Genomic DNA, 13,332 nt, shown 5'->3' with positions numbered 1-13,332 from the left:
CTCTCTCTCTCTCTCTCTCTCTCTCTCTCTCTCTCTCTCTCTCTCTCTCTCTCTCTCTCTAAAATAAATTTTATCGACTCGTTTCGATCCCTAGTAATCGTTATATATTCTCTCAAACACATCATAATCACAAATATTTACATATCATATCTATCTGTAAATGATATCTGTAAATGATATCTACCTCTCTCTACCTTTCTATCTACTTTTTCTCTTACATCAATAATGCTAGAGATTATAATGCTATTATTTAAACCATGTGCTAGTTTTTATATTTTATATTAATTTCTGACACATGTACTATTGTGCATTAGAGAGGAATCTTCACAGAACGCAAAATAAATACTGCTTTTCTCTCTTTTTCGTATTCGTCCCCAAGTAAAATTTAGAAATGTTCCGCCGGCGTCCGCGCGCGCGAATATTCGCGGTCAAGAAGAGCAACGGAATGTCAAGGGTGCCTCGGAGATCTTAACCTAGGGGTCAGGAGCGCTCTCTCGACGTCGAGTATAAGATATATCTTATGCATAATGCCTTATGAATATATTGTCGATAAACCGGCGCGTTCTGTTTTCCCGCCCAGCAAAATAGAGGAAAGAAAAATGAAAGAAAAAAAAGAGGACATAATTCACAATAACTGCGCTGCCCGCGGTAATTATCATAAATTAACGTCGGATAAAACGTTATTAATTATTATTGCGAGTTAACACTCGGTTGCTCCCTGGATATGTTCTCCGCACGCTATACCGTGTTCTTAAAATGTTAAATTTCGCGCAGATGTAGAAAACTTTAGGAGTTGCGAACAATTATTGCGCGTGTTATTTTTATTAAATATACATCTCAGTTATTCGTGATTGCGAGTCTCAACTACACGAGACGAAAACATGATTCGCCTTGTCGCCTTGCTACTTCCTCCAGCTCGTGCAGGTAAAGCGAGGCGATAATCGGCAAAGAATGAAGATCGACGGCTGAATTCCTGGCGGGCCTGTCGGTCCCATTGGACGAACTACACTAGACTGTCAAGATAACTGATCGTTCCTCTTAATAGGCGCTACCGTACGCGAAGAGTCGTCGAATTCTCGAGATACCTGCAGGGCGTCGTAAAACGACCGACGTCCGGCGTCTCTCTTCGGAATGCTCACGAAGAGCAGCATTCGCTGAGTCGCTTAGGGACGTATCTCGTGAGTAGGAAATGAAGCTCTCTCTCTCTTTTTCTCTCTCTCTCTCTCTTTCCCTCCTGCTTCCAAAGGATGGACATGTGTTTACCGACGAATACAAGTGCGATCCTGGTTAGAATAGTTGTCGCGCAATCGAGCCGGCGCGTCAATTCCGGGAATTCCGGAATATTGCGGCATCTTCATTTCGTCGTGACGTCGTTAGCGTCGCAAAAACGCACTTCAACCCTCTCTCGAAACTAACGACGGGCTTCTCGCGCGTTCTCGTTAACGTCGTATCTTAACGACGCCCGTGCTTTCTCCCGCTCTTTTTCTCTCTCCCTCTCTCTCTCTCTCTCTCTCTCTCTCTCTCTCTCTCTCTATCGTTTTCTCCGACTCTCTAGGCAGCGAAAGCGAGGAAAACCAACTCACCTAGCCATCTACCCACCCACGCTGTCTCTGTTACCCGCAACTTCAGCTGAGTGGTGACAATACCACGCTGACGCCCGTACGAGTAACGTGCCGAAGAGAATTGCGTCCCGAGATCTGTCGTGTCGCTGAGCCCGGTATAGTCGTGAGACTAAAGAACGCAGAGAGTAATCTTGTTTTACGAGAAATGCCGATCTCTCTCCATTGAGGAGCAGCCGTATCTCGAGTCGAAACGCACGAAATATGATTGTTAATGCCCGTCACCAAATTCCTTTAACCCTCCGCGTACAATCATATTTTTTGGGACATACAGTACAATCAGAGCTTGCAATTCAAGACTTAACAGTATCCTATCTAACCCGATTGTCAAATATAACCCAGTCTGATCTGTATTGACTTCGGGAAAGTCGGATCCGAGTTTCTGGCCTGAAAAAATTTCTTATCAGGACAAGAAAAGTCTGATCGAGAGTCTCATCTTACCAAAGCGGATTAGGCCGCGTTATATATGATAACAAATCGAGGCAGGATTAGCTACTATATATTTTCGACCTAATTAAGAAACCTTCTAACACTATTTTTAGGCAAAATTGAAATACTTATACTATGTGATTAATCTTGATAAAGTAAATCGTATAATATAAATATCTCAATTTTGTCCAAAAATGAAGTTAGGTTTTCTAATTAGGCCAACGATATATATTGGGCTTTGATTCTTGCAGGAAATAGTACTCGAGAAATAGACTCGAGTAACTTTGAGTTACTATATAATGTTGTGGGAGATCAATATTGTTTAATACATTTAAAATAAAGAAGCCAAAAATAGAGAAGCCTCAGCTATGAGAGAATAGCGCAACAAGATTAAAATCTGCAAACAGATTTGTTCCATTTAAAATTTTCCCGAATTCTCTACGAGAGTTGGTGAGCGATCGAATATCCGTTCGGGTCTCACAGATTCGACATTGTATACGCGAAGGATCAAAGCCCCAAATTCTTATTAGGAACAACTCGAGCAAAGACGCGGAGACAGAGAGAGAGAGAGAGAAAGAGAGAGAAGCGTACAACGAGGGTGAATCAAGCGGAAGGCCTCGAAACTGTGTCGCACCGGTGTCGCGCCGGGGCGATTTCGTTTAACGACCCACCTCCGCGTCGTAAGCTTTGCAAATAACACGCAAGCAGGGTAAGCCTTCGTGGGAGCGCGGTGTTATTACGGGGAACAACGCGCGCGCCACGTTAACGGCGCAGCGGGTGAGGCATATCCCAGGTCTCGTTTCTCGCGACACTCCGACTAAATCCACTCATATTTCACTCCATCGAGAAGTCGAATAGTCTGGCCGCAAAATCGGGGGCGTCTGTCGAGCGAGAATAAGTGCCGTCTATGCGACGAGGAGAAGGGAAGAGAACGAGCAGGAGAAGAAGGAGGAGGAGGAAGAGAAGAAGGAGGAGGAGGAACAAGTAACAGGCCCGAGATCTTGTTGCCCTACGTAATAGTGGAAATAAGCCGGTTGCGCCGCGCCCGCCGGTATCGCCCTCGCCCGCTTTGGTATTCCTGGGGAGGAAATGAAGATTTCCCAGTGCCCGCCGCAGACCGCCCGCTCACAAGTCGGTCAGCAAACGGAGGAAGTCTCGAAACTGGTTTGTCGGATAATTGAGATCCACCAATGGGAATCCGAGAAACTTGGAGAATCTCGGCCGGCGGACTGTAACGATCCTGTGTACCGCGTACGCGGAGATTCGCCACGGTGGTATTTCCAGCAGCAAGATTTAACGGCGGCGTCAGAGGGTGCGAAGGGGAGGGGAGGGTGGGAGAGAGAAACACGTTTCTTCGACGCTATGTTCCGCCACGGTCATTGATTCTTACGAGCGTGCTCCGCGGGACAAAAATTCCGGACACGCCGATATCGCCCTCGCGGAAATTAAGCGGGCTCTTAACGCCTCAAGACACGACCGCGGTATCACGCGGAGCCGTCGGCGGCGGCGGGGGCGGCGGCGGCGGCGGCGGGGAAAGATATCGATGTACCTTTAACCGGTTCGAGAGAACGGGAGCGCTTCAAAAGAATCCGTATATCTCGTGGTTCAATGGTTTCCTCTCGATCGCATACAAAGCGAATCTCTCGGACGGAAACTCCCAATCATCCGGAATTGATTCCGTCGGTACTTCCTCTACGGGGGAGGGAAAGGCTGTTTCCTCGCGAAATAATACGAGTATAATTCCGAGCGACCGCTCTTCTGCATGGTTATTGCATTTCATTTTGGCTGCCAACTTTTTCCCTCCTCTCGGTCGCGCGGAAAAATATGGGACGAGAAGCGCGCTGGAATATACGCGATGAAAGGGAGCATTTCGGGGGCATTTGGGAACAGCCGGAATTATAGGCGAATTCGATTGTCGACTTTTGTCCTAATTCCCGTTGCGACAGATCCCGTTGATAGATCCAAATTGCCAAACGCCACGGACATAAAACAGCTTTGTTGCACGGAGAAAACGGTAATTATTTAGTTAAAGGGAGTCAGCTCTAATTACCTCGACTTTGACATATCTTATTGAGGATATATCTTCTTACTAAGTAACCTATTGTAAGTTTTAGCCGTCGTTTATTGTTTATTAAAAAAAAATTATTATAGAAAAAGTCACATAAGTGCAACAGATTTGTTTGACATTATGTAGGTAGAACTGTAGTGAACATTAAATATAATATTCTCAGTTCTTATTTACAGGCGAGCATTCTGATTATGTAGATATAATTGTTTACGTATGTAAACAGTGATCTTCAGTACTCTTCAGTTGTCGTTGAGAAGCGTTATATGCTGTTATATTGCTGTTATATACAGTTCTCATAGCTATGATTCTATATAATATATATAATATTCAGTTAATATATTCTCGTACATATAATTGCCTCAACTAAAGGAATATTACTGTCTCTTTGTTGTGGTTTGCAGAACAAATATGGTTGAGAGATCTATAGAATTTGGTTGCATCATACAGCATTGAAAATACTACTCAAACACATATGGATAGGCAGAAAAGAAAATTAATGTTTTACTTCTAAAGTACTAAGAGTACTACAATCATCTTGCATGCATGCGAAAAATAACATTAATATTTTGTTATGGCAACCATCTATTTAGACAAGTGATATTTTTAGTATTTCCTCCGTATGCCGATGAAGGATTGCCTCGCAGCGTTTCCGCTAGTAGAGTTTCTTACGTAATAAAAGGGAAAATTACAGACAATGAAGAAAATTAAATAACAAAATACACGCGACTGTCTTCTTTGTTGCAGAGCCCGTGACAGAGATAGCCGGTGGTCCGGATCTGTTCATCAACAAGGACAGCACGATAAATTTGACGTGCTACGTGAGATACGCGCCCGAACCGCCGTCTACGATAATTTGGAGTCACAACCACCAGGTAAGTTGATCTTACGACTTGCGAATGACTCGCCCGCCGCGCTGAAAGTCACTGTCGCCGCAATCGCGTCTAAAACTTGCGTCACCAAGGCGCTTTCAACTGAAGCCCATCTGAATTTCATAACCTATCTACGCCGGCGAGCGAGCGAGACGCTGACATCGGTACAAACAGAAACATTTTTCATGTTTCTCGTAGTCGTTAAAAGAAAAATAAAAAACTAAAGAGAGAGAAAGAGAGAGAGGGGAAAGAGTTCGCAGCTGTGTACGAGCTCCCATCGACCTGACGCGTCTATCGATTATCACGGGGTAGCGTGCTACTGGCGCTCCTTCGAGCGTGAGATATTTATGGAAGACGCCGACAGTGCGACGTGTTTTCTCCGTGGTCGATGAAATGACGTATTTGCGCTCCGCCGATCGGCCGATGCGCGATGTCAAAGCATCCAGGAGAACAGCCGCTTTATTCGCAGACTGAAGTAATTATTCTCTCATCGCGCGAATATACAGGGTGTCCGGTAACTGATCGAGCAACCGCCGTGTACGGGTAGAACGGGTCAAAATAATCATAAAAGTTTATATACTATTTTGAAATTTTCTCAATATTTATTATAATTAATTAAAATGTATAAACGAATGAGCTCACGAAAAGCGGTAGGACAGGTTCTGTGTGTAAAAGAAATGGCTTACCTCTTAGCAATGATGAGTAAACAGCTGATTTCAAGGCGGAGTAACAAACGATCCGTATACGTTACTCCGCCTCGAAATCAGCTTTTTACTCATCGTTGCTAAGAGGTAAACTATTTCTTTTACACACAGAACCTGTCCTATCGCTTTTCGTGAGCTCATTCGTTTATACATTTTAATTAATTATAATAAATATTGAGAAAATTTCAAAATAGTATATAAACTTTTATGATTATTTTATTCTACCCGTACACGGCGGTTGCTCGATCAGTTACCGGACACTCTGCATATCTCCGTTAATATCAGAATATCTTGCGGCACCTCGCCGCGACGCGGCGTGAATCGTATCGTTTATTCAGGTGCATCTTGAAAGTTTCCGGACGTGTATATATTTTAAGTTGGTCCCCACGCAAATGATAAGTAGGCAAATATGCCCGTAATGTTACGTCAGCCTCGTTCCGGCTTCAGAGTCCCGGCGACAGCGCTTATTTCCGCGAACGCATACAAGTGGAATAACCGAGACGCTTGCATAGACGTCGCTTTAAGTCGTACTTTCGGGGAAACTTGTCTCGAAACGCTTTCTGCCACTCAGGGAAGACACCTACAGTCGCCACTTTTGCCTCTTCCGCTTGCCACAAAGTGCCTTAAACCTCATCCAGTCACGTCAGTAACAGAGGAAACGGTGCACTTGCCTCTGTCCTCCGTCACGGGCGAGTAATTAACTTCTGAGCCCGGCTGGTTATTCATACTTACATCGCGATTGTCCGCGACAATTGTGTTCAGCAGTGGATGTGTCGAGAAGTAGGACTCGTGCGACGACGTTTCAGCATTAATCGCGATTACATGAATCACTTACCACTGATGTTTCATCTTTTTTATTTGTGAAAGAAAAGGACCAAGCTCTCACAAGCTATTAGCCTCATTTTGTGAAATCTTAAATTGTAGCTATTGATGAGTAAATATATAAGATATATAAGATATATAAGATATATAAATATTAAAGTGACGCGCCTCACCATTTGGGGAAAATGGCCAAAAAAGATATGTCTTCTGCCAAAATAAATGATGTCGTTAGGACCCTTACAGGAAACGTGTAGGAAATGTTGCAAGAGAAATGTAAGTCTTTATCAATAAAATAATGCAGGTCATAAATGCTAATAATATTTTTTAATTTAAGGTTATTTCTATCAAGCTCCAATTAACTTATCGATTAATTCCATTGTGACTAACAAATAGCTATTAGCCAATACTATTAGTTACAATTGCTAGTTACAATTTATCGACGTTTAGATTAATTGAAGTTTGGTAAACATCACTCTAAATTAATAAATATTGTTAACATTCATAGTCTATATTATTTTATTGATAAAGACCTTCATTCTATTTCTTGCAACGTTTCCTGTGAGGATCCTAACGACACCATTTATTTTAGCAGAAGACGTATCTTTCTAGGCCGCTTTCTCCCAAATTGCGAGGCGTATCACTTTAATATATATAATATCTTCAATTTACTCTCATAAATTGTTACAATTTTATATATAAAAAAATAACTTAAGATTTCGAATACTGCAAAATATGAAGCTAAATTTGATCGCATTCTTTCGGACGTTGACATTTATCTCGATATTTCGTGTTCACCTCAATCCGCTCTCAAAACGAGCTGGAACACTCTCTATATTTAAAATGTTGACTGCCCAGCGTAAATTAAGTATGTATATGAAACATAGCTGTCACCCATATATGGATGACGAGGCAGTCAACGTGTTAATAGTAAAAATAAGCATGAATTTTAGTATAAAATTAAATATTACAAAATGTTTTGCAATAACATACTTTTCGCCGATTAAAAATCGTTAGTTTTTTTATTAACATTTGCACGGGAATCTCCAGATGGAAGTAGAACGATCACAATTCAATTGGAATTAATCGAACGTGATTAATTCATTGATATAATGAATTCTGCTTCATATAATGGGGTTTAAAACAATCATGTATAATGATCTGTTCAACAGATCGAGCAATTAATTACTGATCACGGTGAAACTCATTCGAGTATCCGCCATTACGATAACATCGTAATGGATTTTGAGATAAAAATAATAACACGTATATTTTGTTTCACGAGTAGAAAGAAACGTCGAGAATAGTAACGATCGCTTTTTAAAGTTGAGCTTGCAATTTTTTTCCAGTGAACTTTAGCCTAACGCTGAGATTTCGCTGTTATTATAGAAATGTTTTCCTGCGACGCTCGAACAATCGTAAGTGTTAGATGAGGAGTCGAGATTCGAAAGCAACGCGAATTTTCAGATTTCGTTTGATTCGTTCATGTCGCTATCTTCGTCGGCATTCCGAAGATTTTCGTGACTATGATCATACGTATCACCAGATATCACCGGTAGAAATTTAAAATAACGATTAAAGATAACTTGGACAGTCTTTCCTTATTTCTATTAAGGTTCTGCAAAGACAGATCCACTTAGCTTCCTACACCAAGATATAGCGCTTTTACAAATTAGTGTCTAGACTTGTAAATCTGACTAAGCCTTATCTTGATATGTCTAACTACATGTGTGGTTATTTACAAATCTTCTACAAGTAATATCTCGATCATTATTGCGATTTTCATGAAACAGATATTGGACTTTTTTTATTTATCTTAATTCGCTCTACGTCCTTATGAGAGATTGTAAAATCGAGCTGGAACATTCTGTATAATAAGACTCTTATAAAAAAATACCTTTTAAATATCAATCATTAATTATTGATAAATGATCGCTTCTTCATTGAAACTATTTCAGCAATGTGTTAACTTGTCCCTGATCGAGCCTTGTTAGTACAAGCCTTGGGGTATTCACGTCAACATAAATTCATAACCTATTTACGAAATTCCATTGAAGATTTGCCTACTTTGACCTATTTTGGCCCTACAAAGGCATGCCTATTTCAGAGCATTTACGTCAATCTATGATCTATTTATGAAATTCTATTGAAAATTTGCCTATCTAGTTCCTACGAAGCCATGCTTCTTTTAGGTAATCATAGATGGTTAGGACCACTATATTTAGGGTTTACCCCGATTAATTTTTATCCGGGATATTTTATAGCAAGGAAAGAATGGCAGAATCGCCCAAGAAATGAATATCATATGCTTAGAAAAAGTCCTGGGGAAGAAGAATTTTTGTCATCGCGGCGAACACGTTCCACCGACGCTTCCTTTCCTCTTCCTGTTTCGCCCACAGAGTAGCCCCATCCGTAGCCGGTCACGTCAGGAGCGAATAAGTCGACGTGCTTTTTATCCTCCTTCTTTCGCAGGCGATTAACTTCGACTCACCGAGGGGTGGCATCAGCCTGGTAACGGAAAAGGGACCTGTGACTTCGAGCCGTTTACTCATTCAGAAGGCGATCGAGAGAGACACCGGCCTTTACACGTGCTCGCCCAGTAACACTCATCCTAACAGCGTACGGGTCCACATAGTCAACGGTAAAGGAAAAATGCCAACTTCGCTTAGAACTGGCACTCTACGTGCAGGCATTCGAGCCGTTTACCCTCGCGCGGAATGCCATTTAGATCCAAAGTGGACACATACTAACCAGTAACCTTCACCCTACGATACACGATACACATACGATACGATTTTATTTATTTGTTGCAGTTTGATACAGTACTTAAAAAGATTATGCAAAAGAAATTAGCTCAAAATCTATTTCAGCCCGTATAAAATGTGTCTCATTTTAATGATACCATCAAATATTTTGCGGGATTCGAAATATGATGAATTGTATAACAATGGATGTATATTGAACGGCACACGATTTTAATCGGTTCTTTATCGGCTGGCACTTTGAATCATCAAAAACTCGCGCGCGCATCCGCATGGCGGCTTTTAAAACAGTTAATTGACCGCGGTATCGGCAGTGATCTCGGGAGCGGTCTCGAGAGCATCAAGCCGCCCGTTCGAGTACACGGAAAGAGTCTTCTCGCTGAAAACGCTTAGCTTGTAGCCGGTCGAGTGGAGTGCGGCAGCTTCGCCCAAAGCGAGAGCTCGCGCTCTCAGCAGCACGGAAGCGTCGCTCTAAATACCACCTGCTATGCTTCGCCCGAGCGAAACGGCATTATAGCGTGGCGTTTGTTTCAGAAGAACACCCGCCAGCGGCGATGCATCACGGCGACGGCGACAGAATGGCCGCGACGTTGCTTCCGGTCGTCCTACTTCTTTGGATGATATTCTAGCCGACGCTATGCACTCCGGGTTGAATGTGTGGAACTTAACGCGCCGGTCGCCTAACTCCTCTGCACGAACCACCGGTTCGTGAGGTTCTGTCTCGCGGTTTTGTCTCCGGGGATCCAACTCGCTGCGACGCGCATTCGACACGTCCCGCCCTGCGAAAGTAGCGGAATCTCAGCGTGGGTTCGCGTCGCGTCGTTCCTCTCTATCCTCCCTCTTTCTCTACACTCTCCCGTTGCGTTTCTCCTGTCTCGTTGTTACGCCGATTGGGAGACATCCGCGTTGCGGAAGATCCAATTGCCGCGACGTCGTCGTCGCTTGTAAGACGCGAGCTGAGGAACGAGTATTGTTAGAGGGTAGATGTGTCGGCAAATGATTGGTTGCCACCGCATACACTTAGCTCCACGGACAAAACGGCATAATATTTTCGGCTTGTTTCGTAGGGCGAGGACATAAGGTAAAAATAATAATTGCCTTTTGAAACTTTTTCGAAAAAGGTTGAATTATTCAAGGTTATCTTTTTACACCGCTCATTCGCTGATTCGTCCACCGTGATTGGTAGACAAGAGTTTTTCTGCGAGATACTTTGTAACGCGATTCATTTGTCGAAATCGGAAACTACTGCGATACTTTCAAGGTCGTTGGCTATTTCACGAAAAAAGGACAACGCCGGGAATCTCACCGCGCTGCGGAAACAAGTACGAAGTCTTTTTCTGTTCGAGTGAAAAGTCGCAAGTCCGTTTCCGTCGTCTGGAATCTTTTCTCACTTTCGAAAAATAAAAATCATCCGCGACGGAACAGAATGCAGGGGCAGAGAATTGCCATGTGCGAATGTAGAGCGCATGATCTAACAACGACCCGGAAAACATTCCTGAAAACTTGCGCGAAAGAAGAAACGACAAAAGTGCATTGTTACCGGAAGAATCCGCTTATGAGGATGGGTACTTTCCGATATTAAGTCAATTTGGAGAGAGCGTGTTCGCGCGACGTGTCTTCGTGAACTTCGATAATATTGACCAGTTAAAACGATTCGCGCGGAGCCAGGCGAACTTATGACCATGTAAAATACAAAATGCATATACAAATGAAATGCAAAATTCGCCAAAGTATTAATCATGCATTTATCAAGCATTATAAAATCAATGAAGCGCATATGATATCGAACTCATTAAAAGCTGATCCTTTACTAATCTATAACTGTCAATCATTGACCAATAATTCGTTACTCAGTTACGATTCATTATTAACAATTAACTAGATATCCATTTTCATGGCACATTTATACTATCTAGGAGTGATTTTGCACGACAATATTAGTAGCAACTACAACAAAGTCACAAATGATACGGTTTGCACAGAAATTTTTATTACAATTCACTTCTATGTCGTAACAAACGGAAAATTATATGCTTTGCAATACGATTCGTTTTTTATTCTTTCAAATAAATATTGAAATCTCGCGCTTCCAATCGTAGATTCACTTTTAGCTAGAGAGGAAAGAAAATTAACGCGTTTTTGATTATATCGAAATTAATCGACGATATAGAGCCAACAGTCGCTTCATCATCGGAAGCGTCTCAGCTGTAAAGTGCAATTTATCCCATATCGTTGCGACTTTTTTACGCGGAGATATCGACGACGAGCGGCGAATCCTTTGACGGGGACCGGGCCCGGCAACAATGTTATGCGCTGTTCGTGCTCAGTCGAGAAGCACTCAGTCTAAGAAGGGATAGGATGCGTAGTATGAACGTCCTACATTGAGAAATTATTCGATAAAAAATTAACAAACAGATATTTCCGATCAAAATACAGATGAATTTTTGGATCCGATCAGGAAACACCTGATGAGAAATATTGCTAATTTTTTATTAGTTTATCTAATAAAATGCCATTATAATCGGAAATATTCGATTCAATTTAATCGGATATCCTGGTCGGATATAAAAATTCATCGGTATTTTAATCTAAAATACCCGATTGTTAATCTTTTATCGGCTAATTTTTCTCAGTGTACAATGGTCGTTTTTTGAAATGCGTTAAAAGTACTGACAGTGCTGATTTTTGTGTTCAAAATTATTTCTAGCATACTGCAAGAGAACAGTAGTTACTACTTTTTTAAAGCTTAATCTACAATATGCTTTTTGCTTCCTGTTTTTTTCTCTTTATTTCATTCAAATCTTAAAGCTTAATATACAATGTGTACTTTGCTTTCTGTTTCTTTCTCTTTATTTCTTTCTGAAACCTTAAGTCTTAAATCTGACCTATAATGTGCTCTTTGCTTCCTATTTCTTATTCTTTATCTTTTTCTAACTAAAAGCTCAAGGTTTAAATCAGAAAGAGATAAAGAGGTAAAAATAGAAAGCAAATTTCAAATCTCCATATTTTAGTGAAAATACGTTAAGTGTCTTTGCTTATTTCACGGCTTTCTGCGAGAGGTCTTCACTATAACTTTTGCAGGTCCTTAACGAAAGTAGTTCCTAGGGAATTGCTAACTTCCGGCTGATTCTGCACATACTTCCGAGATAGTGCAAGTTCAGTAATGCACATGGCGACTGGCGGTTTAAGATAAATAAGTAAGTATATAAGAGAAGAAATATAAGAGGGAGAGAGAGAGAGAGAAGAGAATTACAAATGATGTTACTAATGAAATATATTGTTAATATTATTATAATATATAATTAATCGATGGAAATTAAAATAATATATATGAAGTATATTTTTGTCACCAGATGATTATCAAAAAATATCATCAAGTTATAATTATTAACTTTTACAATCATTAAAGAAAACCAAGAACGAGAGAAAGAGTGTCATAAAAATCATCATAAATTAACTATTACAAACTTAAAATTTTAATAATTAGTTTATATACATACAAACTAAATATTATTAAAATTTTACTATATATATATATATATATTATATATATATATATATATATATATATATATATATATGTATATATATATACATACATATATACATATATAATATAGCAAACACAATTTTGTTCTCCAAATTTAAAAAAGTATAAAAAAGGTGGACTAAGTTAAAATAACTGGTGTTAGATTTACTATAATTATAAATTTACTTCACATTCTCTTTATGCGCTTTTCTTAGATAAGTTATATCGTTCATGTTGTCTGCTAACACTGCATGATATAGTAAATGCATCCCGATTTTCCATACTGTCTACTAACAATTTCGGTACGACTGAAATACGTCAATTTTAGTAGCGGTACTGTCAGTATTGTCGACGTATTTCGAGAGACAGCCAATGTGCGAGACGCGTACCCTGCCAATCGGCTTTTTGGAATGGCCTGATTGAAAAAATAAATAAACGGCTATAATTCAACGAGAAATTGACGTGCGAACGTGAAACAAACGCCGTTTTTTTTTGGTTTCTCGTGCAGTGCGCGTTTATGCTGCTTGCACCTG

General features: G+C 40.7%; 1 protein-coding gene across 3 annotated transcripts in view; it reads left to right on the top strand.

The window, feature by feature from the left end:
• The window catches only part of LOC116851626 (zwei Ig domain protein zig-8-like), a 101,673-nt gene extending 88,955 nt beyond the window's left edge, over positions 1-12,718 (top strand). For 2 of the 3 annotated variants that reach the window (XM_032831237.1, XM_032831238.1), the window contains 3 exons: positions 4,861-4,988; positions 8,981-9,149; positions 9,805-12,718. In XM_032831237.1, the coding sequence (XP_032687128.1) occupies positions 4,861-4,988; positions 8,981-9,149; positions 9,805-9,899 (392 nt within the window). In that variant the 3' untranslated portion in view covers positions 9,900-12,718. The remainder of the gene's footprint in view (positions 1-4,860; positions 4,989-8,980; positions 9,150-9,804) is intronic. The other variant, XM_032831240.1, reaches the window with a different exon arrangement.
• The last annotated feature ends 614 nt before the right edge of the window (positions 12,719-13,332 follow it).

Source organism: Odontomachus brunneus, unplaced genomic scaffold (genome assembly GCF_010583005.1).
Source record: "Odontomachus brunneus isolate Ranch 3 - 2012 unplaced genomic scaffold, Obru_v1 Obru_scaffold_182, whole genome shotgun sequence".
NCBI classification, from domain to species: domain Eukaryota; kingdom Metazoa; phylum Arthropoda; class Insecta; order Hymenoptera; family Formicidae; genus Odontomachus; species Odontomachus brunneus.
The sequence above is the reverse complement of the archived record's forward strand: the minus strand, read 5'-3'. Positions and strand labels throughout refer to the sequence as shown.